Genomic DNA, 27,560 nt, shown 5'->3' on the forward strand with positions numbered 1-27,560 from the left:
CAAGGCAGCCCTGGGTCCCCTCTTTTGCCCGCTCTGCCCCGTTTCCTTTCTCGGGTCTTTGGAACAGAGCTGCCAGTTTGCCCAAGTGCTCGAGGGCATGTCGGCGTTGCGTTTGCGGTTGTCGTGCCAAATTCCCCAGATGGTTTTCGCATGACACGGAAACCTAGTGGATTTTGCTCTGGGTTCGTCCCGGGGAGGGCATCGTCCGGGGTGGGGCCACGGCCCCTGTCCCCGCCCTGCCACCCACCACTCCACGTGGGTTCTCAGGGCCGTGGGCTGAGCACAGCGGAGGTGCCGTGGGGGGGCGGGCTCACAGGCAGGACGCAGGTGACGCCCGGCCCCCAGGCCTGAGAGGTGCCTCCCCAGGTGAGAGCCCCGGGGGAGAAGGGCCATGGGGCGGGTGGCCTCCCTGAGTCTCCGTCACCAGGTGGGTGGGAGGCCGCGACCCAGGCTTTGTCAGCAGGATCCTGGGGGGTCCCGGCGGCTGCTCCAGGTCTCTGCTCCCCAGGGGGGAGGCGCAAGGGCAGATCAGGGAGCCACCTGGGCCCTCAGTGGTGACACAGCTGACAGCCAGGGCTGCAGGGCCCAGTGAATGTCACCTCCACGTGGTCCCGGGGAAGGAGCAGGGCCACGTTGCTCTGGGTGTGGCCACTCTCCACCGCGGCCCCTCTGCCCTGAGCGCCTTGGGCTGAGGGCCGAGACGGTCCAGCATCAGCGGCTGGGAGGACTGGCTGCGCCAGGGTAAGGCTCCCTGCCTTTCCAGGCTAGGCCAGAGAGCAGTGCACAGCCCGCTCCCCGGGGCCCCCAAAGCTGCAGGTCCCTTGAGCAGCTCTTCAGAGCTTTTCCAGGGAGGAGGCAGGGCCCTGGGCCCAGCCAAGCCAGCGAGTCAGAACTCAGAAGGACAGGCCCACTTCCTCCCTGTGCCCTGACCAGGCTTCGCTGGTCACCTCAGGAGGGGCTCTCCGAGGAGGAAGGCTGGACGCCCCCCAGGAAAGAGCTGGCCCTGCGGCTCCACCCCTCCTCATGGACCAGGCCTGGGGCTCCCGGGGCCATCCTGCTGGGAAGGGTCTCGGGCTCCTCTTGGGCCCTCCTTCCTGCAGCCCCCGCCACCCACTGCTGCCTGTGGTCAGGAACGGCGGCCGCTCCTTGGGAGAAGCCTCTTTGAAGCCACTGGTCTGTGGGTGCTTGGCCCAGAGCCGAGGGGTCTCTTCCTCCAGCGCCTGCCCCAGCCCGTGGCTGGCCGCACACCCTCTGCTCTGCTGGTGGCAAGGGGCTGGGGGGCGAGGGCTGGGCGGGCACTGCCCGTGGAGAAACCACACACGTGCTACCCAGAGCCCGCCTTCCAAGCAGAGGCGCTGGCTTGTCGGCACCTGGAGCCACTGTGCTGGAGGCCGGGGCAGGGTCCTCTAAGGCTTTCCTTTTCCTGAGCCGGGGCGGGGGGGCGGGGGGAGTCCTGGGGGAGATACCACTCCTCCTGTGGCGATGCGGGACGTGGCCCCACGGTGGCCCCAGACCCCGCAATGTGCTGTGGCCTCGCCTACCCATCCTGGAGGGCGACGGCTGTCCTCAGGGTCTGGGTAGAGCTGTCTCAGGCCACAGCGAGCACAGCCCCTTCCAGAGGGGCCTTGGGTGTGGGGGCAGCCCCCCAGCTCACAGCCTGACACCGCAGCTCGGCCCTCGCTGGACCCCAGCAGGTCCTTGATCGCGGGCGTTGTACTGACCTGAACAACCAGAACAGGTGGAGCGTGGAGGGCAGGCGGTGGCACCGGGGCCTGGGCCTGCGGGTCACGCAGAGGACGCCCGGCTGTTCTGAAGTCCATCACGAGACACTTTGGTCCCCGGACGTGGGCGGCCGGGACCATGCCTGTGCTTGCTTTTCATCTCTCAGCTCTGACTCCCAGAGCCTCTGCTGCACATGAGGTGGAAAAGCAGGCCAAAGGCATTTTTCACTATGGCTTCTTCTTCCCTGTTTTCCATTTCCTGTCACTTGCTGGGCCCTGCTGACGCATCGCACAGGTGCTCAGGGCGCAGAGGGGCGCTGCTGGGGTCTGGCTCAGGACCTTTGCGGGACCGTCGACCTAGACGGCCGCCGTGCCAGGGACCGGCTGGGCGAAGGCAGTGCTGGACACGCTCCGCTTTGGCGTCTCTGGGCAGGTGGGGACAGCCTGCAGGGAGGTGTTTGCGACAACGAGGTCTTGTGTCTCCACAGCTCCAGGAGGAAGCCTGGAGGGGGTTCGCTGCGCTGGCTGACCCGCTCGCTGGACTCCTGGACATGCTGGATGGCAGCCGGGGCTGGCGGGGGAGGGGCCCCTCCCTGGAGGCCTGGGTGGCCCGCGAGCTGAAGCGCTGGCTGCAGGCGCGGCCGCACCCGGGGCCACCCCAGGTGAGCCCTCGGCCTGTTCCAAAGCCCCGTCCCTCCCTGCCCTGTACCGGCCCGAGGGCACCCCCGACAGAGGCGGGGAGGGGGGGAGCTCTTGGCCTCCCCTTCTGGGCCCCTGCCCAATCCCTGCTTGCCCGCCTGGCCTCAGGCTGCTGCCTCCCCTGAGGCTGTGTCTGGGCTTCCAGGGCGGCCCAGGGCTGAGGCAGCTGCAGGCGCGTGCAGTCAAGATCCTCGTGGAGAGCCCCCCGGCTCTCGTGGAGCCTCTGGTCAGCATCTTCCAGCTGCAGGACGCAGACCGCAGCCCCCTGCTGGCTCACGTCCACCGACTCCGCCAGGAGGGCAGGTTCAAAGAAGTGAGTGAGACCCTCGCCGGGCTCTGGGCCCGGGACGCGCGACCCTCGCGTGAGTCAGCAGGTGGGCAGGAGCCAGGCTGGGTGGGAGGGCTTCCTCTGCCCCCTCCGTCTCGGGGGAGGCTTCGGGGACCAGCCGCCCGGGCGGCTCGGGTTCGTGCCTGGCATCCACCCCCACACCCTACCTGGTCTGCGCCACACCCAGGGCCCTTCCTCCCCGGGGCCCACCGGCCTCTCAGTCACCCATGGGCAGGCCCAGGCGTCCCCACGGCAGAGCCACTTCCTGGGACACTGTGGCCTCACCTCCTCTCCCCTTCCTGGAAACGCTCTCGGGGACAACAGAGCCAGTGTGGGAGGAGCTCACAGCCAACTCTGTGCCCACAAGGGCCGCCCCTCGGGCCCAGGCTAGACACCAGGCCAGCTTCTCTCTCCTTCTGCCCAGGCTCACCCTCGCGGTCCCTCGGCCCAGTGCTGGCATGGCCCAGCAGCTACTCCTGAGGACAGACCCTCTCTGCAGGTCCTTGTGGGGGCCTGCAGCCACTCTGCTCCCAGGCCGGGTGGGTTGGGGCATGTGTTGGGCATCTAGGGTGCCGTAGCATCCTGGACCTGTTCTGGGGCCCTGCCCGGCGCCAGGGGGCTGCACTCTGGGTGGTGTCCACCCCGCCTGTTTTCTGGGTCACTCAGACAGGGTCAGGTCAGTGGGAAGGTCTGACTCCTGAGGGCCCTGCTGGCTCCCCTCCGTCCCCTCCCACCGGCTCTGGCCCCCCACCCCCGACCGGCCCTGAGCAGGACAGTGGCAGTTTCCAGAAGCTCAGCCGTGGGGCTTATGCTGGCAGGGGTCGAGGTCGGCCAGTGTGGAGGGCCGCCCAGGGAGAGGGCGCTTGGACCCCTGGTGGGAAGGGCTGGGCCAGGACAGCACAGGTGGGGCTTAGTGGCTGCAGGTCTCTGCGTGAGAATTTGGGGCTTTGGAAGCTCAGTGGCCTTGCTGAGGCTCCCCTGTGACAGGGTTGGTTTTTTACTGAAGTCCAGAAGGTTCTGAGAGCAAGAGGGAGCCCTGAGGCTGTGGTCTCCGTGTCCACAGGAGGAGCACTAGGGCTGCCTTGTCCTCGAAAGGCCGTCGGGAGCGGTGGGGCCTGCAGGGGCCTGGGGGGTCGCTCCTTGGGCCATTGCTGCAGGTGTGGGAGCCGAGGCTCTGGCGCCTGAGATGCAGCCCTGACCACGTGGGGGGTGGAGCTGTCCCTGCGCCCGGCCCAGAGCCAGCGGCCAGGCGTCCAGAGGCTCGGGGTTCACCTCCCTCTCTGCCTCGGGGACAGTGTGCTCGTGGGCGTGGGGTGTGGCCAGCACCCCGGCCGCGCCCAGGCCCATCCCACGGCCCGCTTCCCGGGGACGCCTGGGGGCCAAGATGGCGTTGCAGGGACAATGGCCCCGGGCTGGCTCACGTGGCGCGGGCAGCCGGCTGGGCGCATGGGCGCCGTGGCTGCGGAGCGCGGGGAGGCAGAGGGCCGGCTAGCGTCCCCGCGTCTCCTGTTACACCCCGGCCTTTCAAAGAGTGTCTGGGCCACTGAATGCGCCTCCCTCGCGCTCGGAGGCAGGAATCCCACACAAAGGGGGCTCTTGTCCCGCACAGGCCCCTTCTGCGAAGAAAAGCCATTGTCCCCGAGCGGGGCCGCCCGGCAGGCGGTGCATGCTCCAGTGCCCACCGCCGCGCCGCCCGAAGGGGCCGCATTCAGGCCTGTCCGCTCGGATTAGCCGGGACTCACGACTTAATGTGCTGCGATATTTCATGTCGAGGCGGCGGCTGGCCCGGCGGGGTGAATGCCCGCTTTTGTCTACTGAGTTATTTTATTTACATTTTTTAAACAGCTTATCAAGGTAAAAGATAGCTTTGCTTTAAAAAAAAAAAAAAAGTGGGGGGAGACTTGGCTCCAGGCCCGCATTGAGTTACAAAGGTGGGAGGCAAGCCTGTCCTGGCGGCCTGGTCACTTGCTGGCCAAGTGGGCAGCCCTGGGGTTCTGTGCCGTGCTTGCCCCAGCCCCTCTGGTCTTCTTAGTTCCCCAAAGCAGCAGCTCTGGGGGCCTGTCTGGTTGGAGATTCCCGCTGCCCACCTCTGCCAACCAGCCCCAGGACGGCCGGCTCTCCTCCTCCAGGGCAGAGGTCAGGGAGGCCAGCAAGGTGCCAGGTGGCCCCAGCCCTGGGCAGTTACCTTTTGTGGGTCCAGGCCCTCTCCTCTTCCCACCGCCCCTGCTCCCCACCCCTGGCCTGGGTCCCAGACCTGTAGGTGATCTTCTGACACCTGCTGGGCCCCCCACGTGACCAGTGGGCAGCCTGGCCTCTTGTCACCTCAGCAGAATCTCAGCCTGAGAAATGACCAGAAACCAATTCTAAGCCAGGCCCCATAGAACTAAGACAGAGGCCAGGCCTGGGGGCTTCCTGCAGGAGGTGGCTCTGCTGCCAGCCATGCCCTGCCCCCATGCCAGGTGCCAGTGGAGTTGGGCGCCCTCCTGTGGCTGAGGCCAAATAGCCCCCTCCTTGTCCTGTGCCTCCGCCACAGCCTCAGGGCACAGAAACCCCCTGGGCGGCCGGTGCAGGCCGGGGACACTTCCCAGACTGTCCCCGAGGGTGTCCCTGGCCTTCCAGCCCTGGGCACTCCGGCCACACCCCTCAGCATCCACGAAGGCCGCCTGCCGGGAGAGGGCACCCTGGGTGCACAGAGAGCTCCGGCCGGGCCTGCCCTGGAGGAGGCAGGCAGAAGGGGCACCGAAACCTCTGGAGCGTGGTCAGCCTCCAGGGGCGAGCGCAGCCTCGGGAGCCGCTCACCCAGGGGTGGGGCCAAGCGCCAAGCGCTGCCCATCCCTCCACACTGGCCCCCCACACTCTCCACAGCAGTGGACGCAGCGCCACTGTGTGGGCACCTCTGGCCAGGCCCTGACTGCAGGGCAGAGGGTGAGCTGGTTGAGGTGGGCACAGTAGCTCCCCGGACAGATGTTGCTGGCTCCTGGAAGGAAGGCGGTCCAGGCAGGCCCGGGGCCCTGGGGTGAGGACCCTCCAGGCTGCCTCCAGGGGCTCCTCCTGCTGCTCCAAGAGCAGTGCCCAGCCTGCCCTTGGCCTCACCCTGACTGTGGCATAGGCCACTGTCCCAGGCTACCCACCCCAGCCTGAGGCCTCGCTCTGGGATTCAGAATTCCTGAATGGAGGGGTGGCCCATTGGGCAGCTGGATCCCAGGATGATGGAGGCTGATAGTCCAGCAGAGTCACAGAGGCGGGGCTCCCCTCTGCGCCCCGCTTCCCCCTCACCCCTCCTGAGTCACGGGCCCTGGGCCTGGTCTGGAGGGTGGGAGGGTCCAGCTGTCCCTCCCACAGCCCCTTCTCCAGCCCTGGCCTGGCCCGGCCAAGTCCAGGCACAGACACTGGCCCGGCAAGAGCCTGGACCGCACGCGAGGGTACAGCAGGTGGAGGACACTGGTAGTGGGGTTCAGACCACCCCAGGTTCTGAGCACCCAGTGTGAGGCCACCAGCTTGTGCACTCGGCCTTCCCGGGTGAGGGCCCACATCTCCCTGGACCTCTCAAGGGATCTCCTGAGAAGAGGTCAGAGCCATCCTGGGAGGCTGGAGTAGCCCCCAGGGAAGGCCCCCATGCAGTGGCACCTGCACCCCGCCCACAGCCCTGGGCCCCTCCCCCAAGCCCTGAACCCTCTCCTCAAACCCTGGCTCCTCCCCCGGTCCCGCCCTCCCCTGGCCCATCCCCCTCCCCTGGCCCACCCACCTCCTCCATTGCCCGCCCCCCCACACCCCCGGGGGGCGGGGGGGCCTGGCCGAGGCTGAGCTCCTGGACCCCCGCCAGGCCGCGGAGGCGCCGGGTCAGCGCCGCACAGGGAGAGGCCCCCAGCCCCGCGCCCCCGCCCCGCGATCCCGGCCTCCGGCCGGAGCAGCCTTTCCCAGGCCGCTATTTTGGGCCTTTCTGTGGCTGCGGGGGGCGGGGCGCAGGCTGCGCGGCCAGTTATTTTTGCTCGTAATGGGAGCGCGATGTATGGAAATTATTAATAGCAGCGCGGCCTGCGCTACGTGCGGGAGCTCAGGGCCGCACCGTTTTTCTGCTGAGTCCAGGCGGATCCGCGCCCCCAAGCAGGGCAGGCGGCTCAGGCGGGCTGCCCGGGCGTGGGTGCGTGCTGAGCCCCTTGCCCCTCGGATCCTGGGGCAGCTCTCTGCAAGCCCCCGGCCCACCCCGGTCGGCCGCGCGGGACCTGGGCCAGCCCGCCCCCCTCGCACAGACTTAGTGGTGTTGCCAGCACACAGTGCGGCCGGTGGCAAATGCACGGAGGCCCCAGGAGCCCCACCTGTCAGGGCAGGCTCCCTGAGACCTGGGGTGCACAGAGGGCCCCCCCGCCGTGGGCCCGGTGAACGTCTTGCTGGGCGCTTGCCTGGCTGGGTGCGGATGCTTCAGGGAAGAACAGGGCAGGCGAGAGCACCGACTGGGAAGGTGGCTGGACCCTTGTCCTCTCCATCCTCTACCCACTCAGCAGCAGCCCAGCCCCAACCACCTGGGCACCTGGAGGCTACACCCCCCAGAGGAGGAGGCACAGGGGTCTTCTACCCACCCTGCCGCACCTGGAGCCTGGCTCAGCCCCGGCTGTGGAGGGGCTGGGACCCTTCCTAATTCCAGGTCCCACAGGGCTGAAACTGTGCCTGGTGGCCATGCTGAGGGCAGGGCCCCCCACCGTGGCACTGCGTGTCCCCCAGCCCCAGCCTAATCTACTGCCTCTGTTTCCAGGCTGTCGTGCTGAGCACGAAGCTGCGGCTGCAGCCCCATCTCGATGTTGAAGAGGTGAGCGTCCTTCTCACATCAGCTGTGGGTCAGGCTGGGGCCACACCCAGGTCTCCAGAAATACCGCTTAGGGCTGTTCCCACCCCAGAGTCCTGGGGGGCGGGGTCACATGTGACCACCTCCCACGTGGGGGGGGGGGCAGGGAGGAGCCTTGGTGAAACCGGCTGGGAAAGTGGCCGCCAAGGAGCCCACCGAACTGGCTCCCCTGCTCGCCAGTGGCCGGAAGGGTTCCCGTGGGGACCACCCACCTGGAGCCCTGCCCTTGTCCAGTCCGGCCTCCAGACAGCCTGACCTCTGTGGCCACATGGGGGAGGGGGGAGGGCGAGGAGGGATCCTCTGCAGGGGCCACTGGGAGGGGGCTTTGTCCGGGCCTGGGTCTGCAGGGGCATGGCCGGTGTGGCCCAGCGCCCAGCAGCACGGCCAGGGGCTCCCTCAGGGCCTCCTGGAAGGCTCAGGTCAGCTCATGCCAGGCCACTGCTGGTGGTTAGTCTCCATCCTGCCCCCCCAGCTGGTGAAGACAAGGGCACTCAGGGCTCCTCCAGGACCCTCCTGCCTCTGGACCGCCCGTCCTTCACGATGGAGGGGGGGTGACCACGGCGTCCCCGGGGACAAGGCCTGGGAGGGGTGCAGGCCATGAGCTGGGCGTGGGGCTGCAGGAGGCCCTCAGACACTCGCACTCGCCCCCTCGGCCCCGACGCCCTGGCCACTCCCGGCACTGGGGTGGAAGTGAGTCTGGGGTCCTGGCTGCAGGGCCGAGGCCTGCAGTGGGCCTGCGGCCTGAGGGTGCCTTTGCCCGCAGATGAGCACGCCCCTGCTCCTCCAGGACAAGCTGGGCCTCGTGGAGCGCTACGTGGACGGCTTCCCGGGCCTCCAGCGGAGGCTGCTGTCCCTCCTGGACTCCTGGTGCCGGCCGGGCTTTGACGTCCATGTCGTGGCCAGGTGAGCCCCAGGGGCCCAGGGTGGGGGCAGAGCGGCAGGCACTCTCATGCTCCGGCCCAGGCGGGCGGCCCACCCTGGTCGGCGGGGGCCTGCTTCTGGGGCCAGGAGGCTGGTCTGGCAGCCACCAGGCGGGAGAGTGGCCGCGTCTGAGATGCAGACATCGGTCTCCCCGGTGCCGGTGCCGGTGCCGCCCTCCTGCGCAGTCCTGGGCCGCACCCCGTCCCCGGCCGCTTCCTCGTCCCCCTCGCCTAATGCAGCTCTGCGGAGCCCCTGCCGTGCGGGGTCCGTCCCAGCAGTCACGAGAAGTGGCAGGCTGCCGGCAGGGAGCCTGGCCTGTGCACGTGTGTGCGCATGTGGGCATCTGGAGGGAGAAGGGCTCCCTCCCGCCTACCCGGGCTGGCCCTCGGGGAGCAGGCTGCTAAGCTTCCTTGGCCACCTCTCCACGGGCGGCTGCTGCGCTGGGCGCCGTATCCCAGCACCGAGCAGCCTGGCCCGGCTCGCTCAAGAATCAGGCCTTGGGCTCCGCGTGCAGGCCCCCCCTGGAGCTGCAGGCGAGCCACTCTCACTGGGCTAGTTTCCACATCCCTCAAACGGGCTCCTTCTGTCTCCAAGGGCTGCCGTGACGTCACATCCTACGAAGTAGACAGCATGTGTGGCAGCAGGCCAGGCACATGAGTCGCCACTGCTCGGTGCCTGCCGGTGAGGAAGCAGGGAGACGCACGGTGGAGAGCGGGAGAGTGGGCAAGGCCTGTGGTCAGCTCTGGCAGGGGAGACTGGCTTCAGTTAATGGTGACCTCAGGTGTCCTCACTCTATGCTGACGGGCTCGGAGCAAGGACGCCTGCAGTGGGAGCACCCCAGCACCAGGCCTTGGCTTCCAGACACCATCCTCCACGGAAAGGAGCAAGGCGCCCTGGGGAACAGCCTGGGATGAAAACCCTGATGCTGAGAGAGCAGAATGCCTTGGACGTCACACCCCTCGAGTCTGGAGTGGTGCAAAGGCAGGCAGAGACGCCCTCCTTTGTGGTCTGTGCAATGAACGGAGAGGCCTGCTGGTGCTGGAGAGGGCCGCGACCCCCGACACCGTGACTGATTCAGGCACAGATGACGAGGCGGTGCTAAGGAAGGAAGAGGTCAGATGCAAGGCACCCACGCCGGGAATGCCAGTGGGAACAGGACCGCAGGCCTCGCAGACGCTGGAACGGTAATAGGTGTGGTTTACAGTTTGATGCAGGTACGTCTGACAACACAGATGTAACAGACCAAGTTTTTGCAAAGCACAGTTTACAAACTGAAAAAACCGAAAATCTGACTACTTCTCTATCTCTGAAATAAGTTGAATCCAGCAGCTCTCGTCGTAGCTCAGTTGTTACCAAATCTGCCTAGTGACCATGAGGGTGCGGGTTCGATCCCTGGCCTCGCTCAGTGGGTTAAGGATCCAGCGTTGCTGTGAGCTGTGGTGCAGGGCGGGGCTACAGCTCCGACTTGACCCCCAGCCTGGGAACCTCCATGTGCCACAGGTACGGCCCTAAAAAAGACCAAAAAAATTAAAAAATAAAAAGCAAATAAACTGAGCCCAAAGATCTGAACAGACACTTAGCCAAAGAAACCCAGATGGCGGCCAAGCACATGAGGCCGCCGCGCCACGTGCTGTCAGGAAAGCGCACGTTGGAACAACGCCATACCGCTGCCCGCCTGCTGGGACAGCCAGACGCAGAGCCCCGATGCCACCAAATGCTGGTGACGACGTGGAGCATCAGGAACCCACTCCCTGCAGGTGGGGAAGCAGGGCAGGGCAGCCCTTCGAAGGACAGCTTGGCGCTTCCTTACGAAACCAAACCGTGTGATCAGACCCCCATGCTCCTTCGTGCTTCCCCAGAGGCATCGAGAACCTCTGTCCACACAAAAACCTGCTTGTGGATGTTTACAGCGGCTTTGTCATAACTGCCAGCCCTTTGAATCACGACGGCTGGGGCGGGTGGGTGAAATAAATGCACGGCAGTCCGTCCGGGAATTGAAGTGTTACTCAAAGCTAAAAATAAATAAATAAAAAATTAAAAGGGACCAAGCCACGAAAAGACCCGGGGGGATGGAGATGCATGTTGCAGAGTGAGAGAAGCCAAACTGAAAAGCCCTCATACGCTAAGATTCCAGCTATGGGACATTCCAGCAAAGGCCAGACTATAGAGGCATTCCCGTCACGTGCAGCAGAAATAAACCCGACCAGGAACCGTAAGGACGTGGGTTCAGTCCCTGGGCCTCACTCATGGGGTTAAGGGTCCGGCGCTGCCGTGAGCTGTGGTGTAGGTCGCAGACAAGGCTCAGATCCGGTGTTGCTGTGGCTGTGGTGCAGGCCGGCGGCTACAGCTCTGATTCGACCCCTAGCCTGGGGACCTCCATATGCCGCGGGTGTTGCCCTAGAAGAGGCAAAAAAAAAAAAACGAAAGAAAAAAAAGAAAGGAAGAAAAAAAAAGAAACTCTCAGCAAACTGTAACTAAAAGGAAATTTCCTTCATCTGATAATGTTACTGAAACTAATAGAACTACAGCAAGCAATTTGAAATGTTATTAGAGAGACTGTTACTATATAGTGAACAGTGTGTTTGGAGTGTAAAGTTTTGTAACTTTTGAAATATGTGTGTCCAGGACGCCATCAGCACAGGCGATGTCCTGAGGCGCCCCCCCCACATCTCCAGGGACCGCTGACCTGCGCTGTGTCACTGCAGATTCTTTTCATTTTCTAGAGCATCGTAGAAGTGGGGCTCTGTCCTGTGGCTTCTTCCCCCAGCACAATTCCTTTGAGGTTGGTTCACCCGGTTTCCTTCTCTGTTGCCGAGCAGTGTCGCCGTGGGTGGGTGGGCCACGGCCACTCCTGTTTCCGGTCTCTGCGTGTCACACTCACGGCTGCTGTGAACACTCGCCCTGGTCTCCGCGTGGACCTGCGCCGTCGTTTCTCCTGGGTAAATGCCCTGGGGTGCGACGCCCAGCCGCGTGGTAGACGTCTCTTCATGCTTTGAGGAGCTGCCCAGCGCGTGCCAGCGTGCCTGCATTGTCCCGCTTCCTCCCGCGGCAAACAGGCGTCCCTGCTGCCGCATCCTCGCCGGGCGCCTCGGGGTCCGCTTGTGGTTTGATTCCTAACAGCTGATGACGTGAAGCCTGTTTGCATGTGTTCCTCTGCCGTCTGTGTGTCTTTGGTGAGTTAGCTCTTCCGTCTTTTATAGGTTGCTTCATCAGGGTGACTGTGTTCACAGTACTGAATTCTGAGAGGCTGGAAATGTGGTTGGTATTCAAGTCCCTCATCAGACGTGTTATGTGCAGACATTTCGCCCTGTGCGTGGCAAAGATGGCCCATCTTCTTATTCTTTTAATGCTGGTTTTCAAATAGCGGAAGTTCTTAAATTGTTGAAGTCCGATTGATCAATTAAAATTTTTTTGGGGGGAGTTCCCATTGTGGCTCAGCATTAACGAATCTGACTAGCATCCATGAGGACGCAGGTTCGATCCCTGGCCTCACTCAGTGGGTTAAAGATCCAGTGTTGCCGTGAGCTGTGGTGTAGGTTGCAGACGCGGCTTGGATCTGGTATTGCTCTGGTTGTGGTGTAGGCCGGCAGCTACAGCTCCGATTAGATCCCTAGCCTGGGAACCTCCATATACCATGGGTTCGACCCTAAAAAGCAAAAAAAAATTTTGCATCAAGCTTTTTTTTTTTTCTTTTTAGGCCACACCTGCGGCATATGGAAGTTCCCGGGCTAGGGGTCTAATTGGAGCTACCGCTGCTGACCTACACCACAGCCACAGCAAGGGGGAATCCAAGGCACGTCTGCAACTCACAGCACAGCTCGCGGCAGTGCGGGATCATTAACCCCCGGAGCGAGGCCAGGGATCGACCCCGAGTCCTCACGGATCCGAGTCCGGTCCGTTAGCCGCTGAGCCGTGAAGGGAGCGCCCACGTCATGCTTTTAGTGTCATAGCTAAGAAATCCGCCTGGCTCAAGGCCACAGACGTCGTCGCCTTGGTTTCTCTCTGGAAGTTTTATAATTTCAGACTTTACACTCCGACCTATTGTCCTTTAGATGACTGTCAAATGCAGTACTAGGTTCTTTTTCTTTCTTTAGCATCTGACGTCTAATTGTTCCAGCAGCATCTGTTGTAAAAGACTGTCCTTTCTCCCCAAGTTGCTTTTGTGCCTTCGTCAGTCGTTCCTACATGTGTGGGCCTCTCCCTCTTCTGTTCCTCTGACCCGCTGGTCTGTCCTAAAGCCAGGAGCCCCTGCTTTGATGACAGATCCTTATAGGAAACCCTGAGTCGGGCTAAGCCTCCAGCTCCGTTCTTCCCTTTCCAAGATGTTTTCGTCATTGTGAACCCTTTGCGTCTGTATGACTGTTAGCATCAGTTTGCCAGTTTCTACCCCCACAAAAAAAGCCCCCGAACAGGGCACACGGCCAGGGCCCTGAGACCTGGCCAGCTTGTCTGGAGCTCAGAGGAAGCAGAAGAACACTTAAAAGCAACCCCCAAAGCTGGGATCAAGACCTTTAGAGAGATTCTGCATCTGGAATAAATGCCACAGCTGTACAAAGGTTGGTCTCCCGAATACACAACAGCCTTGTCAGTGAAGTACATGGCGGGCAGGCGGGCGAGGCTCCCGGGAGAGGCAATTTCGAAGACAAGTTTGAAGACGTCTTCCCAAAAGTCATAGAAAACAGACAAGGAAAATCGGATTGGAAAGCTTTAAAGATCAGAGATTCTGTCAAGAAGGTCGGACATCCAGATGATGGGGATTCAGGGAGAAAGAGGAGAAACCTGCAGGCACTGACTCCAGACCCGGCCCTGGGACCACGGGGCCAGAGCCCGCTGCCGCCGGGGACCCCGAGCCGCGGGAGGGGCCGGAACGGGCCGGCGCTAAGGGAAGCGACCCCAGCCCTGCGGGAGGCAGAGGGGCCCAGGTCCACTCCCCACACCCCCTGGAGCCCCCTGGGCCAGAGGAGGGGCCGTTGGCCTTGCGCGTGGGGGTGAAGTGGGCTCCAGGCGCGGGACGGGCGGCCGAGGACCCGTAGAGCCCGCAAAGGTCAAGGTCCCACCCGCAGAGGAGAGGGGGCGTGGCTAAGCCGCCAGTCACTTTTGGGGGGTCGTGATATTGTAAAAGCTGCGTGTTTTTAACTGGAACGTTCCGGTGAGACGTCGGGACAGAACGCCCCAAACCGAATCATCCAGAGGCCACAGCACATAGTTCTTGGCAACGGGGTGGGGGGCGCAGATGTCGGCCACCTGCACACCCGCCGTTGGGTGGGGGGGCCCACTGGGGCCGGGGGTGGGAGTCGCAGAGACGCGGCACCACCTCTAGGAGCCTTGCGGGGAAAACTCAGCTTTTAAACTGTGCATCGGGGGAGTTCCTGTCGTGGCGCAGTGGTTAAAGAATCCGACTAGGAACCATGAGGTTGAGGGTTCGATCCCTGCCCTTGCTCAGCTTGCTCAGTGGGTTAACAATCCGGTGTTGCCCTGAGCCGTGGTGTAGGTTGCAGACGCGGCTCGGATACCATGTTGCTGTGGCTCTGGCATAGGCTGATGGCTACAGCTCCGATTGGACCCCTAGCCTGGGAACCTTCATATGCCGCGGTAGCAGCCCAAGAAATGGCAAAAAGACAAAAAACAAAAAAACAAAAAAAAAAACCTGTGCATGGGGGAGTTTTGTTGTGGCTCCGTGGGTTAAGAGCTGATTAGTATCCTTGAGGATGCAGGTTTGATCCCTGGCCTCACTCAACAGGTTAAAGATCCGACCTTGCTGTGAGATGAGGCTGAGCTGAGGCGTAGGTCCCCGCTGCGGCTCGAATCTGGTGTTGCTGTGGCCGTGGTGGAACGCCCATAGGTCGCAGGTGCAGCCATAAAAAGACAAAAACAAAAACAAAAAACTGTGCATGGTGAGTTTGAGGAAACTGAAAATCTCGAAATGTATCAACCGAAAGGAAAGCGTCCTTTCTCTCCGCAGACGGCACCCACAGGCAGCCTGGCGGCCGGACAGGCTGAGCCCCAGGGTGCTGAGTCGGCAGGTCCTGCGCCTGCGTGAGCGGTTCGGCCTGGACCCTGGTGAGTGTGCCCCCCACCCCCTGCCGGCCCCCCCGCGCCCGAGCCTCGCTTTCCCTGAGTGGCTCGTCCTGGACCGGGGTCCACAAGCCCCTCGAGGCGCGGCCGGCCACTCCCCTGCGGTGGCCGTGGGTACCCAGGTCTTTCCCTCCTCTGGGAGGGAAGCCAGCTGATGGGGTTTTGTAGGTTGGCCCCGCTGGAGGATGGCAATGCCACCCTGTGCCTGCTCAGGAGCATGTGGACTCTATCAAAGTTGCCACTCACGTGGTGGCCGTGGGGGCTGAGTGTACCCGCTGAAGGAGCCTTGCGCCCTGCTCTGGCCCCGCCTCCGCCAGGTTGCGTTGGCACCGACCCACTGCCCGGTGCGGTCTGCCAGCTTCCTTCTACTTCAGGATTTTTGTGTCTGTTCGCAGCTGAAGTTGGACTCAGACCTCGCTTTTCTGAGGCGTTTCTGGCTTTGTGGAGGAAAACACAGCGGAGAAGGGCCCCCGTTCTTCCCACAGCTGTGCTGGCCCAAGGCTGTTTCTTCCCCAGACATTGTGGGAAGGGGCCTGTGACCTTGGACTTGCCTGTCCTTGTGGAAACCTGACTGTGGGCTTTTTCGCGCAGGGTTCCAAACGCCCTGTCCTGAGTTGTCCCTCGTACCCCCGCCGTCCGTCAGAGGGTGAGCATCCTGGATGTTAGTTATCGGAGCCCTTGCCCGCTGTCTCTTGGTTTCTCTTAATCACCCCCGCTGGGACTTTAAGTCTTTTCAAAGAACAAGCGTCTGCTCCTCGGGCCCTGCCCCCGGTCTTGCTGAGATGGAAGTGACGCGGAATGCCGCATTCCCTTCGGGCGTGCAGGGTGGCCACTTGTGTGTTTCTACTGTGAAAGCGTCACCACAGTGAGTTTAGCGCGTGTCTGTCACTCACGTGTTGGCGGTGGTTTGCCTTGTGATGAGGGCGTTTAAGATGCACGCGGAAAGTATTTTAGCTACAGCCGCTGCGGCGTTGTGCGTTCCTACGACGCCAGACTTGTTTATCGTAACACCAGAAGGCAGTGCCTCTGACACTGGGCTCCACTTCTTCCCGCGTCCGACACCCGCCTCCGGCGACCTCCAGTCTCTGCTTAAGAGAGAGATTTAAGTTTGCTTTTGTAGATTCCACACCTCAGTGACACACAGTGTCTCTGACCCATGTTACTTAGCACCACGTCCTCAAGGGCCACCGTGTTGTTGAACACGGCAGGATCCTTTTGGTGGCCAAGTAATATTCCCGTGTATCTACCACAGCTTCTCCGTCCGTTCGTGTCTCCATGGACACTTGGGTTGGTTTGTGTCTTGGCTGCTGTGAGCGATGCTGAACATGAGGTGCAGAGGTCGCTTTGAGACAGTGATGTCATGTCCTCTGCGGGAAATGCCCAGGCATGGACTCCCTGGGTCCTGTGGTAGTTCCGCTTTCAATTCTGTGAGGAACCTCCGTACTCTTCTCCACAGTGGCCGTATCGATTTGCATTCCCACCGCCAGAGTGCAGGTTCCCTTTGCGCCACATCTTCAGCAGCGTTTCTTATTTGCTGTTGCTTCTGACAGGTATGAAGTGTTGCCTCACTGGGTTTGGGGGGTGGGGCAGGGAGCGTGCCTTTTGTGGAAGCCCCAGGACCAGGGATCAGACCCGAGCCATAGCAGTGACAATGCAGAGTCCTTAATCTCGAGGCCACGCGGGACCTCCCGTCACTGTGGCTTTGAAGAGCGTTTCCTGGTGGGCAGTGATGTTGAGCACCTTTTCGTGTGTGTGTTGGCCACGTGTGTGTCTTCTTTGGGCAGATGTCTCTTTAGTTCCTCTGCCTATTTTTTAATCAGCTGATTTGGGGGGGTTGCTATTACACGTTGTGGGTTCCAGATAGTTTTGGATATTAACTCCTTATCCAGTGTGTGGTTTGCAAACATTTTCTCCACTCGATAGGCTGCCCTTTCTGTTTTGTTGCTTGCGCCCTTGCTGTGCAGAGGTTTCTAGTTTGATGTAGTGCACATGTTGATTTTTGCTTTTGGTAGCCTTCTTCAGTTGTTTTGTTTTGTCTTTTTCTTTCTAGGGCCGCAGCCGCGGCATATGGAGGTTCCCAGGCTAGGGGTTAAATAAGGAACTGTAGCTGGCTGCCTGCACCACAGCTCATGGCCGCGCCAGATCCTTTAACCCACGGAGCGAGGCCAGGGAGTGAACCTGCGTCCTCATGGATGCTAGTCAGATTCATTTCTGCTGAGCCACAACGGGAACTCCCTGGGTTTTTGTGTTTGTTAGTTTTCTTTGGGGGTTTTTTTGGCCTCCCAGCGGCATGCAGAGCTCTTGGGCCAGGAAACAGATCCGAGCCAAAGCCATGAACTAAGCTGCAGCTGCGGCAACACAGAATCCCTAACCCGCTGTGCCTGGCCAGGGATCGAACCTGAATCCCAGTGCTCCCAAGATGCTGTGCCACAGCAGGAGCTCCTGTTTTGGTTTTTTCCAAAGCCCCGTCTGTCATATACTCTGCTCGGCCCACTAGATCAAATCTTGAGGCTTTTTTCTTTTTAAGTATGTTCTGCAGTTTTTATCAGCTTTTAGTTTTATTATTGTTCAGCTCAAGATGTTTTTAACTGTATTGCAATTTTCTCCTCTACCCTGGGGCTACCTAGGAGCGGGCTCCCCGCCGTCCCAGCTGGGCACCGGCGGAGTTAAGGAGGAAAGCTCCCGCAGGAAGTCAAGACGGCTTTTTCAGTCGCTTTCCGGACGTGCTGCCGTGACCCACTGAGAGCCCAGAGCTGCTTGGGTTGCCGTGTGTGTTGCCGGGAGGACATCTGACATCTCACCTTTGACAGCCGTCTCCCTTCTCCTCCGCTGCTTTTAGGCTCTTAGTCTGCTGTTTTGCAGCTCCGCCGTGAGCCGGCTGGTCAGAGAGGTCTTCTTATTTATCCTGCTTGGGAGGCAGGGGGCTTGCGGACCTGTGGGGTGTCTTCAGTCTGCTCTAGAAAAGTCCAGTCAGGATGTCTTTCAGATTGTGCCCCCCCCCGCCCCCCCCCCGAGACTGAGCCGCGCTGCGTCCGCGCCGTCGGCCACGTGCTTCCACTTTCTTGTGGGCTTTTCGTCCCTTCTCTTCAGCGTCATCCAAGCTCCCCTTTCACTTTCCAAGTTCTCTCTTCATCTGCATCCAAGATGCCATGACATTCATCCACCACTTATATTTCGATGCTGTCTTTCCAGCCCTGGAAGTTAGATTGAGTTCTTTTTCTGCTGTTTCACTTCGCATGGCTTCCTGTGGCCTGAAGACATTTCTGGCTTTGTCTCTCTCTGAATGTCCTGCTCACGATTGTTTCACGGTCCGTATCCGAAGTGCTCTGGTCACCGTCACCTGGCTTCTCTGCCTCACTTGCCAGGAGCCTTAGTGTGCTCCTGCCACCCCCGAGAACTCTGTGACGAGGCACCTGCTCCAGGCAGGGAGGCAGGGAGGACTGGCCGGCCAGGTGGGGGGCGGGCTGAGGGCCCTGGGGTGCTGGATGGGGCAGCCGGGAGGGCTGCTCTGGGTTGGGTGGAATTGGGGCTGCCAGGGGAGGACGGGCAGAGCCACTGGACCCCGCTCCCCTCTCTTTCAGCCCTGTGCCCGCACGTGGTCACCCAGCAGCGCCTGGCCTCTCTGCGGTACCTGTGCTACAAGCGGCTGGTAGAGGTGCGTGTGCCCCGTCCCAGCCCGAACCAGGGCCAGCGGCGGGGGGCCTCCGAACGAGGTCATGCTCCTGGGGTCACCTCTAGGAAAGGTTGTATTGGGTAGCTTTGGCTGTGGTGCAGGCTGGCAGCTGTAGCTCCAATTTGACCCCTAGCCTGGGAATCTCCATATGCCACGGGTGCAGCCCTAAGAAAGAAAGGGAGAAAGAAAGAAAGAAAGAAAGATAGAGAGAGAAAGAAGGAAGGAAGGAGGGAAGGAAGGAAGGTTGCATTGTGTCCGCTTTTGCAGAGAAGCCTGTCTCAGGAGAGCTGGGTCGAGCATGTGCACGTGAGTTCAGAGGGTCCTGAATGGCCTGGGTGGGCCCCCGGGGCACAGATGCCCACCACCCACTGGGTCAGCCCCTGCAGCAGGGACGCCGGGTGAGGCGGGTGTGAGGCAGAGCGGAAGAAGGGCAGTGGGCGAGGACCCCTCTGCGTGAGGCAGGGGCTCCGAGATCCTCCCTCGCCTGCCCGCCATAGACGGAGCTCCCAGGTGCTGGGGGTGCCCCATGTTCACTGAGAGGGAATTCTAGACTCTTCTCAGGCCCGGTCAGCCCACTAGCCTCTCGAAAGAGGCATCTGCCCATTGGGTGATGCAGGAGCACAGAGCACTGGGCTGCAAGTTTCAGTTCCAGGCCTGAGCTGGAGGTGGGGGACATCACGGGCACAGGGCTGTCCCCTGACCCCGGGGCATCGTGGGCACAGGGCTGTCCCCAGCCCAGGTGAAGCAGCCCGGGAGGAAGGTGGCTTCTCTGGGCCCAGGTGCGGCGGGACAGCAGCTCTGCAGTGGACAGTGGAGCTGGCGTCGCCTTCTCCTGAGCAGACGTGCAGGGGTCTGCTGTCCCTAGTGGCATCCAGTGGAGGGCAGTGCTGAGCCGCCCCTGGAGTGACCGGGCAGGGGGTGGTGAGTCACCGGAGAGGAACGCGGACCCCCAGCCAGGGCCCGGAAGGCCGGTCCCCCCTGGGTGCCAAGGCCGAGCCAGCCGGAAGGGCAGCGGACATCCTGCAGAATGTGGAGGGGTTTCCACATATTGTCGTCCACGTGGGAACCCGCCGCCTGCGGGAAGCGGACGGCCTGGGCTGCCGGGGACAGAGCCGTGCGGGGAGGTGGCCCCGCCTGCCGGCCAGCAGGAGCCTCTCAAGAGGGTGGGGTCCGTCCCCTCCCATCCGAGTTCCAGTGACTGGTGACCCCGCGGACAGCCCCCACCCTCTCCGGGGTCCCCTGCAGCCGCTGGGCCTCTTGCTCCGGCACTGGGTGCCCCCCGCGGGCTGCGCTTGCCCTTCTGCCCAGCGCGGGGGTCGGGGGGGTGCGGAGGGGAGATGCAGGAGGCCAGGAGACGGGCCCAGGCTGAGGCCGTGGCTGGGGCAGGCTGGGGGCTCAGGTGGCGACCCTTCTCCCTGACCACGTTGAGGCCCTCAGCATCTTGGTCCCAGCTGGCCCGGTCGCCATGGAGCCTCGGTCATGGGAGCTGCTGGTCTTCAGAGGACAACCTCCTCCTTCTGAAGGGCTCAGGGCCAGTCTGGGGGGGAGGTCGGGGCCAGTGTGAGGGGGGAGGTCGGGGTTGGGGGGCTGCTAGGATGAGCCCACCTCCTTGAGGCAGAGCCGGCAGAGCCACCCCCATCCCCACCCCCAGGGCCTGGTGGGGCAGAACGAGTGGCTGCAGGAGCAGCTGCTCCAGCTGCTGGCCTCTCATGACGACGCGGCTGTGGTCGCCCAGTGTGCCCTGGACCTCTCCCTGCCTGAGGGGCGGCTTCCAGCTACGGTGGTCACGGAGCTCAGCCGACTCAGGCTCCAGGGGAGGTGAGCGCCCCCAGGCTCAGGATGCTCACAAGCAGGACACAGCCTTGGGCCCCGCCCTCAGAAAGTGGCCCCTGGGTCCCACGTGCCTGTGGTCTCGGAATTAGAAGTGAGGGAACAAGCGGGGGCGGGAGGTGCAGGCCCTGCTTCCTGAACAGACTCCCGCAGGAGGGCAGACCCCCAAGACCCGGCCCTCGCTCGGGACCTGAGCGCGTGCCCCCTGGAGTCTGTCCTGGGCGGGTCGTCAGGCGCTGGCGGGGGCGGTGCTGCAGCCCTGCTCCTCCCCAGCGCGGCCGAGGCGCCTTCAGAGGGCAGGACGGACGATTGCTACCAGCTGCCCATCGCCAGGGAGGACATCCGCTTCCTGGCCTCCTGGGAGGACCTGGCCAGACATGAAGCAGAACTCCTGCAGGTGGGTCCCGGCTCGTGGGGTGGCTGGCTCCGTGGGCTGCTTGCCAAGGCCTCTCAGAGCTCAGCTACACGGGGCACCCCGGCTTAAGGACATCGGGCCTTAGGCCTGGGCATCAGCCACCAGCCTGTGGCCTGGCCCCTGTCTATGTGGGTGCTCACGGGCCAGCCAAGCCCCTCCCCTCAGTCCCCTGGACTTCAGCCCTCGGGGCCAGGCAGGTGGCTTTGTCCGCCCGGCCCTGTGCTGCACACTCACAGCGGCCCGCCTGCAGCCTGGTCAGGTGGTCAGCGTGGACCTGGAGTGGAGGCCCTCGTTTGGCGTTGGGGGCCGGCCCCAGGCGTCGCTCATGCAGGTGGCCGTGGAGGGCCGCGTGTTCCTGCTAGACCTGCCCCAGCTCTTGAGTCCAGCCAGAGGGCAGGAGCCCCAGGCCTTCTCCCAGCTGGTGTCCCGGCTGCTCGCAGACCCCTCCATCACCAAGCTGGGTGAGTGCAGCCCGGGCCCTGTGCCCCAGCCTTGCCTGCCTGCCTGCGGCAGGGGAGGGTGCCCGGGTGAAGCCAGGGCCCCCTCCTTGGGTGCCCATCACAGCGACAGCCCTGCTTGCAGGTTACGGGATGGCAGGGGACCTGCGGAGCCTGGGCGCCTCCTGCCCTGCCCTGGCCCAGGCGCAGAAGCAGCTTCGGGGCAGCCTGGACCTGCTGCAGGTGCACAAGCAGGTCAGCGCTGGGGGCTGCCTGGGCGGGGATCTCACCACAGCTGGCGGGGTGTCTGTGCGCCAGGACTTGCTCACGGCCTCTCTGTGCTCTCCGAGCTGGCCCTGGCCCTGCTCCCTGGCCACAGGTCACCAGGGCCCCAGAGCACAGGGTCCCCAGGCTTCTCCAGGGCCCTGGGCTCCCCTCAGAGGCACTCTCAGCACACTCTCAACCTTGGGGGTTGAGATGTCAGCCCCAGAGCCGGCCATTGGGCAGGTGACCGTGGCCCCGAGACACCTGATGCGGCCTGCCTGGCCGTCTGTGTCCCGTGTTCCTGGTGCTGCGCGTCGTGGGGGACACAGGACCGTCCCCAGCACAGCCCTCACTCCCGGGAGCTGCTGTCTTGGCAGCTACGGGTGGTGGACGCGCCAGCCCCAGGTGTGGATGGTGCCGCGGGGCCTCGGGGCCTCAGCCTCCTGGTGCAGCAGGTGCTGGGCAAGCCCCTGGACAAGACGCAGCAGCTCTCCAACTGGGACCGGCGCCCGCTGGGCGAGGAGCAGCTGGTCTATGCAGGTGGGCACACACACACACACCCCGCCCCCGGTGCCCCCACACCCCCGCACTGGAAGCTGAAGCCAGTCTTGCCCGTCCCAGGAGTTCTTTCTGTGGTGCAGCGGGTTAATGATCCAGCTTGTCTGTGAAGGCACGGGTTCAATCCCCACCCCAGTGCAGTGGGTTAAGGATCTGGTGTTGCTGCAGCTGTGGTGTAGGTCGCAGCTCCAGCTCAGGATCAATTCCTGGCCCGAGAACTTCCAGATGCCTCTGGGGTGGCCAAAACAGAAAACGGAAAAGCCAACCAAACCCTTGCTCGTCCCAGCCGCTGACGCCTACTGCCTGCTGGAGGTGTACTGGGCACTGTGCAGAGAGCCTGCCCGCTTCCACCTGTCGGGGGACCTGGGCCGGAGCCTGAGGCCGGGCCGCAGCGAGAAGCCGCCCCTCCCACAGCAGGCCTTGGCCTATCCCCAGCAGGTGGGTGAAGCCCCCGGGGGGCCCTTCATCAGGATGCTCGGCGGGCGGGGGGACTCCCTGTCCTTAAAACGGAGACTTCACAGGGTGGGAGACGTGGGGGGCAGTCCCAGCGCCTCGCGCCCTCCACGCCAGCCCCTCCGGGACGGAGGCCAGACAGAGCCATGGGCTAGCTTCCTGAAGGAAGGGTCCCCAGCCCTCTCCGACCCCAGGCCTGGCATGCCCCCCACCAAGGTCCCTGGCAGCACCTGGCCGTGTCCCTGTGCACCCAAGACCCTCGCCCCTCCAGCATACACCCGCGCCCCGGGAGATGTGTCCAGGCCGCTCAGGGTCTAGCGCGGGTGATCCTGTACCGTGTTGACTGCTTGTCTGCCTTTTCCACGTGGAGCGTGGGCCGCTCCTGGCAAGGCGGGTGATCCTGTACCGTGTTGACTGCTTGTCTGCCTTTTCCACGTGGAGCGTGGGCCGCTCCTGGCAAGCTGAGCATGGGGCCAGGTGGCAGGCGGGCCGCGGGCTGCTGAGTGGGGCTGTGTTGCAGGTGCTTGAGGTCAAGGAGGCCGCCCCCGAGGTCCAGGCCAGGGCCTTCCGCGTGGTGTGTGACAGCATGCTGCAGGGGCTGGCACGGAGGCTCCGCTGTCTGGGCGTTGACGTGCTGGTGCTGGGCACGGGCGAGGACCACCGCAGGGCTGCTGAGGTGAGCAGCCTGGGGCGGAGGGCCACATGTCCGGGGGAGCAGGGGCAGGGCCTGTGGCTGGTGCAGCGCCCGGCGGCGTGGGCCCTCCGGGGCGGAGGGCAGGGCTGCCTGGTGGGGCGTGGAGGTGCTCGTGGCTGCCCGTGGGCTGCAGGCCGGGAGCCCTTGAGGCCGCTTATACAGGCCAACTGGGGGTCCTGGCCCCTGGAGGCGCCTCCTGCTCCGCCCTCGGGAGGCCCACCCGGGGGCACCAGCCACAAGGTCACAAAGGAGCCCCAGCAGGGCTCTCAGGACTTGGGGCTCAGGCATGGCTGCATAACTGGTTTACTGAGATACGACTCAGCGCCACCCAAGTCTGCCGCTGAAGGGTGTGCGCGGTGGTCTTGGACGTTCGTGGAGCCGCGCCGCCGTCACCACGGGCAGTTCAGGAGACCCCCGTGGCCCACGAGGCCGGGGTCGCTCCCCGAGCGCCCCCGCAGCCCCGCAGCCCAGCTTCTGCCTCGTGGTGCTGCCCCTTCTTGTGGCCGCGGTCACGCAGCCCCTTGTATCCCAGGCCGCCTGCGCTGTCGCGTCTGTCAGTCCCTCGCTTCTCTCTCCGAGCAAACAAGCCCCCGCCGGACAGGCCACGGCGTGGCTGTCCCCCTGCCCTGATGGACACTTGGGCTGTTTCCACTCTCGTCTGGGGTGACTCGCCCTGCTGTGAAGCGGGGGTGGGCGGGATCGCAACGCCGCACTTTCCCACGTGGCTTCTGTCAGGCATTTGAGCTCATTCTCCCGGAAGGAGTCCCCGCCCCCGGGTCACTGAGCTGCTGGGGCCGTGGGACTGCAGAGCCGCGGGGTCTGTCCCTTGGTGGTGGCCTTGCCCTGTACACTCACCGGCCCCTCCAGGCAGCCCCCTCCCCCACTAACGAGGAGGCTGACTGGGGGGGGGGAGGCCTGTGGGGCTTCCGGGGGGCGGGGGAGGACCCACCCTCCTGCCCGGCCCTGGCCCCTCAAGGGCCACCGCTTCTGGAGGCCTGGTCCCATCCCAGGGACAGAGGGCATGGTTGTGCTGAAGGCGGCTCTGGCCACTGTCCCCTGCCAGCATTGTCCCTGTCCTACAGGGGCTGAGAACAGAGGGCTAGCCTGGCTTCTCAAGGCCCCCGGACCAGGCATCAGTGGTTGAGGGACCCAGGATCCAGGGAGGAGGGACCTTCCCACTGGCCCCAAGAGCACCCGGGGGGCAGCATCTGGCCCCCTAACCTGCACCCCCACTCCCTCGTTCCATTATGTGGCCAAAGGGCTTTGCGGATGGAATTTACTCGTCATGGGACCTCAAGGCGAGAGAGGATTTCGGGGGACGTGGGTGGGCCCGGCGTCATCGCCTGAGCCCCAAACAGCAGACGCGTGGACCGAAAGCCCATGCGTTGTGGCTTGAAGGCGAGGCGGCACGGGCCGCAGGTCAAGGAGTTGGACACTGTCCCGCGGCCCGGGACTTGCGGGCACCCAGGGAGCCCTCCCCCGAGCCCGGCCACAGCCCTGGGGTCCTGTGTGAGCCCGGGCGGCCACGCTCCCAGCCTGCAGAGCTGTGCTGGGGTCTGTCCTTAACGGCTATGGCCACATTAGGAAACCAGTAGATTTTGGTGCTAGGAGGGTGGTGCTGCTGGAACAGACGCCTCAGATGTCGCAGCAGCGGGAGCGACTGGGGAAGCTCAGGGTCGAGGCAGCGAAAGTGGAGGCGGCCCCACCCAGACTGAGCTTAGGGCACAGGCCCAGGCGCTCCGGCGGGGGTGGGGGGGGCGGCGCGTGGGAGGAGAAACCCGAGGTGCTTATCCCTGGGGATGGAGCTGCAGCTCGAGCCGCTGCGTGGTTACGGGCAGGCTTTACCCACGCCGATTCCACGGTGCCCTCTGGTCAGAGCTCCTGCCTTTGGGGAGGGGGGCTACTGTCACCTGTGCGTGTTTTCTGTAATTTCAGGGGTGGTGGGCTCAGGACAGCATTGTGGACAACTGGGCAGGTGTGTCCTCTTAACACTTGCCATGGGTCCAGGGCAGGTACAGCCTTCAGGTCCTTTCTGGGAGACATTTCCAGCAATGAGAGTGATCGGGTCCCTCTGGCTTCTTTTATTTTCTCTCCTGTGGAGTTTTCCTAATTACGTTTTCCCGGTAAAACTCCCGAGTAGACGAACTAGCTGTTTTGTCTAGAAGGGCTATGCTTTGGGTTTCATTTTCTGTACCTTTCATGATGAGCCCCATTAACCCACTTACAAACTTTTTTAAAAAAAGAAAGGCACGGAGTTCCCATCGTGGCGCAGTGGTTAACGATTCCGACTAGGAACCATGAGGTGGCGGGTTCGATCCTTGGCCTTGCTCAGTGGGTTAAGGACCTAGCATTGCCGTGAGCTGTGGTGTAGGTCGCAGATGAGGCTCGGATCCCGAGTTGCTGTGGCTCTGGCATAGGCCGGCGGCTACAGCTCCGATTAGACCCCTAGCCTGGGAACCTCCATATGCTGCGAGAGTGGCCCAAGAAATGGCAAAAAGAAAAAAAAAAAGGCAGCACTAGGAGCTCCTGCTGTGGCGCCGTGGGTTAAGAATCCAACGGCAGCAGCCTGGGTCCCTGTGCAAGTGCTGGTTCGATTCCCAGCCTGGCACAGGGGGGTTAAAGGATCCAGCTTAGGTCTCAGCTGCAGCTCGGAGTCAATCCCTGGCCAGATCCTTAATCCACTGAGCGAGGCCAGGGATTGAACCCGAATCCTCATGGATTATTGGGTTCGTGACTGCTGAGCCGCGACGGGAACTCCCATGATCTTTAAATTTGGAGCCAACCTTGCCCTCCAGGCCAGCGTGTCACACGGCTGGCTGTCTCTGCCGGACCCCATCTGCCGTCAGACTCCTCTTCCCGCCATCATCTCTTCCGCCTGGTGAATCAGGCGGGGGTCCCCTCCTGTCTCCGTTCTCCAGCCGCGGGTGACCTCTGGATTATCTTCTGCAACACTGGCTGACGTCATGCAAGGCCTCCTCGGCCTGGCCTTTGGGGAGTGGGGATTTCTAGGAGTTTCTGATTCTTTGTATTTAATAGCAACAGGACTCCTTGGGGGTCTGCATCTTCCTGAATCACTTTCGGCAGTTCCTGTCTTTTTCTGGAGGGGGCCCGCTCCCCCCCGTGATCCAGTGCGCGGCGCTGCCAGGTCTCCGTCGCGAGGCTTGGCCCCGGCAGGCGCGCCCCTTCCTTGATCTGGCAGAGGTTCATCAATGGGTAAATCTTTTCAAGTAGCTGGGATTTGGCTTTGTTGATCTTTTCTATTGCATTAATTTCTGTTCTTATCTTTATAGTTTCCTTCCTTTTGCTTGCGTGGGGTTATTTACAAGTGGAGTCCTTAGCTCTTTAATTTTCAGCCTTTTAAATTTTATGATGTAAACATTCAAGACAATAATTTTTTCCCGAAGCACTGTTTTCACTGCATTCCATCCATTTTGATCTGTAGTATTTTCACTGCTTTTTAGTTCTAATAATTTTTGGGCATCTGCTGTAATTACTAATTTCACTTAAGAGTTCCTTAGAAGGCTGATCTTCAGTTTCAGAAAGCTTAGGGTTTAGGAGGCTTTTAGTAATCTTTTATTTATGTATTTATTTTGTCTTTTATCTTTTAGGGCCACACCGGTGGCACATGGAGGTTCTCAGGCCAGGGGTCCAATCGGAGCTGTAGCTGCCGGCCTCCACCACAGCCACAGCAACGCCAGATCTGAGCCTTGTCTTCAACCTACACCACAGCTCACGGCAACCCTGGATCCTTAACCCGCTGCGTGAGGCCGGGGATCGACCCCGAAACCTCATGGTTCCTAGTCGGGTTTGTTACCTACTGAGCCGCGACGGGAACTCCCTTAGTAGTCTTTTAAAAATCCGTTTCTAACCCACCTGACTTGTAGTCCAGGAGCACAGTCTGTATACTGCTGACTTCCATCTCTGTGAAACCTGCTCTGTGGCAGGAGGGATGACCCTTTCATGCCTGCTCCGTGGGGACGGCAGCAGAACCCGTGGTCGCCCCAGCACGTGCCTTCCCTCTTGTTCCCACACCCGCAATAGATCAAGCTCACCTGAGGTTCGCGCAGATCCTCTGGTTATTTTCTGACTGCTTTTATCAAAGACCAAGAGAGCTCTGCTCGTCTCCTGTGACAGTGGGTTGGTTCATCCAGTTCCCCTTGTAGTCATGTAAATACTGGCTTTGTATGTTCTAAAGTTGCTGTTAGTTGCGCAAGCACACCACTTTGAGGATTCTGACATCTTCTTGTTGAGTGGAGCTCTTTAAAGTTTGGGGTGAAGCTCTTTAGCTCCAGGGACGCTCTTTGCCTTCACGTCTGTTTGAGCTCGTATTAATGCCACGTCGCCAGCATTCTTTGCTTAGTGTTTGTGTATCATCGTCTCACCCTCTTGCTTTCAACCTTGCTCTTGTATATTAGGTGTATTTCTTTATAAACCGCTTCTAGCTGGATTTTTAAAAACCCAGTCTGACAGTCTTTGCCTTTCAACGTATTAGTTTAGGCCATTTACATTTATGGTGCGTTACCGATATGATGTGTATTTCGTTGCACTGTTCTAATTTGTGCTCTTCGTCCTACCTTCTCTTTTCTTTTTTCCCTGTTTCTTGAGTCTTTTGTCTTTTCACCCCTGTTTCTATTTTTCCCTCTATTCGTTTG

The 27,560-nt window shown here is 62.1% G+C and overlaps 1 protein-coding gene across 12 annotated transcripts in view; it reads left to right on the top strand.

The window, feature by feature from the left end:
- EXD3 (exonuclease 3'-5' domain containing 3) overlaps positions 1–27,560 on the top strand; it is a 58,934-nt gene that overhangs the window by 13,744 nt on the left and 17,630 nt on the right. For 8 of the 12 annotated variants that reach the window (XR_002340962.1, XM_021081078.1, XM_013989273.2 and 5 more), the window contains 14 exons: positions 2,210–2,383; positions 2,566–2,733; positions 7,499–7,552; positions 8,352–8,491; positions 14,472–14,569; positions 18,166–18,239; positions 18,525–18,563; positions 19,909–20,075; positions 20,361–20,484; positions 20,753–20,963; positions 21,085–21,194; positions 21,581–21,743; positions 22,048–22,199; positions 22,735–22,890. Coding sequence is in view for 11 of the 12 variants with exons in the window: in XM_021081078.1 (XP_020936737.1) it covers positions 2,210–2,383; positions 2,566–2,733; positions 7,499–7,552; positions 8,352–8,491; positions 14,472–14,569; positions 18,166–18,239; positions 18,525–18,563; positions 19,909–20,075; positions 20,361–20,484; positions 20,753–20,963; positions 21,085–21,194; positions 21,581–21,743; positions 22,048–22,199; positions 22,735–22,890 (1,830 nt within the window). In the remaining variant the exon portion in view is untranslated. The remainder of the gene's footprint in view (positions 1–2,209; positions 2,384–2,565; positions 2,734–7,498; positions 7,553–8,351; positions 8,492–14,471; positions 14,570–18,165; positions 18,240–18,524; positions 18,564–19,908; positions 20,076–20,360; positions 20,485–20,752; positions 20,964–21,084; positions 21,195–21,580; positions 21,744–22,047; positions 22,200–22,734; positions 22,891–27,560) is intronic. The other 4 variants (XM_021081080.1, XM_021081081.1, XM_013989286.2 and 1 more) reach the window with 2 other exon arrangements.

This window comes from Sus scrofa, unplaced genomic scaffold (genome assembly GCF_000003025.6).
Source record: "Sus scrofa isolate TJ Tabasco breed Duroc unplaced genomic scaffold, Sscrofa11.1 Contig1206, whole genome shotgun sequence".
Taxonomy (NCBI): domain Eukaryota; kingdom Metazoa; phylum Chordata; class Mammalia; order Artiodactyla; family Suidae; genus Sus; species Sus scrofa.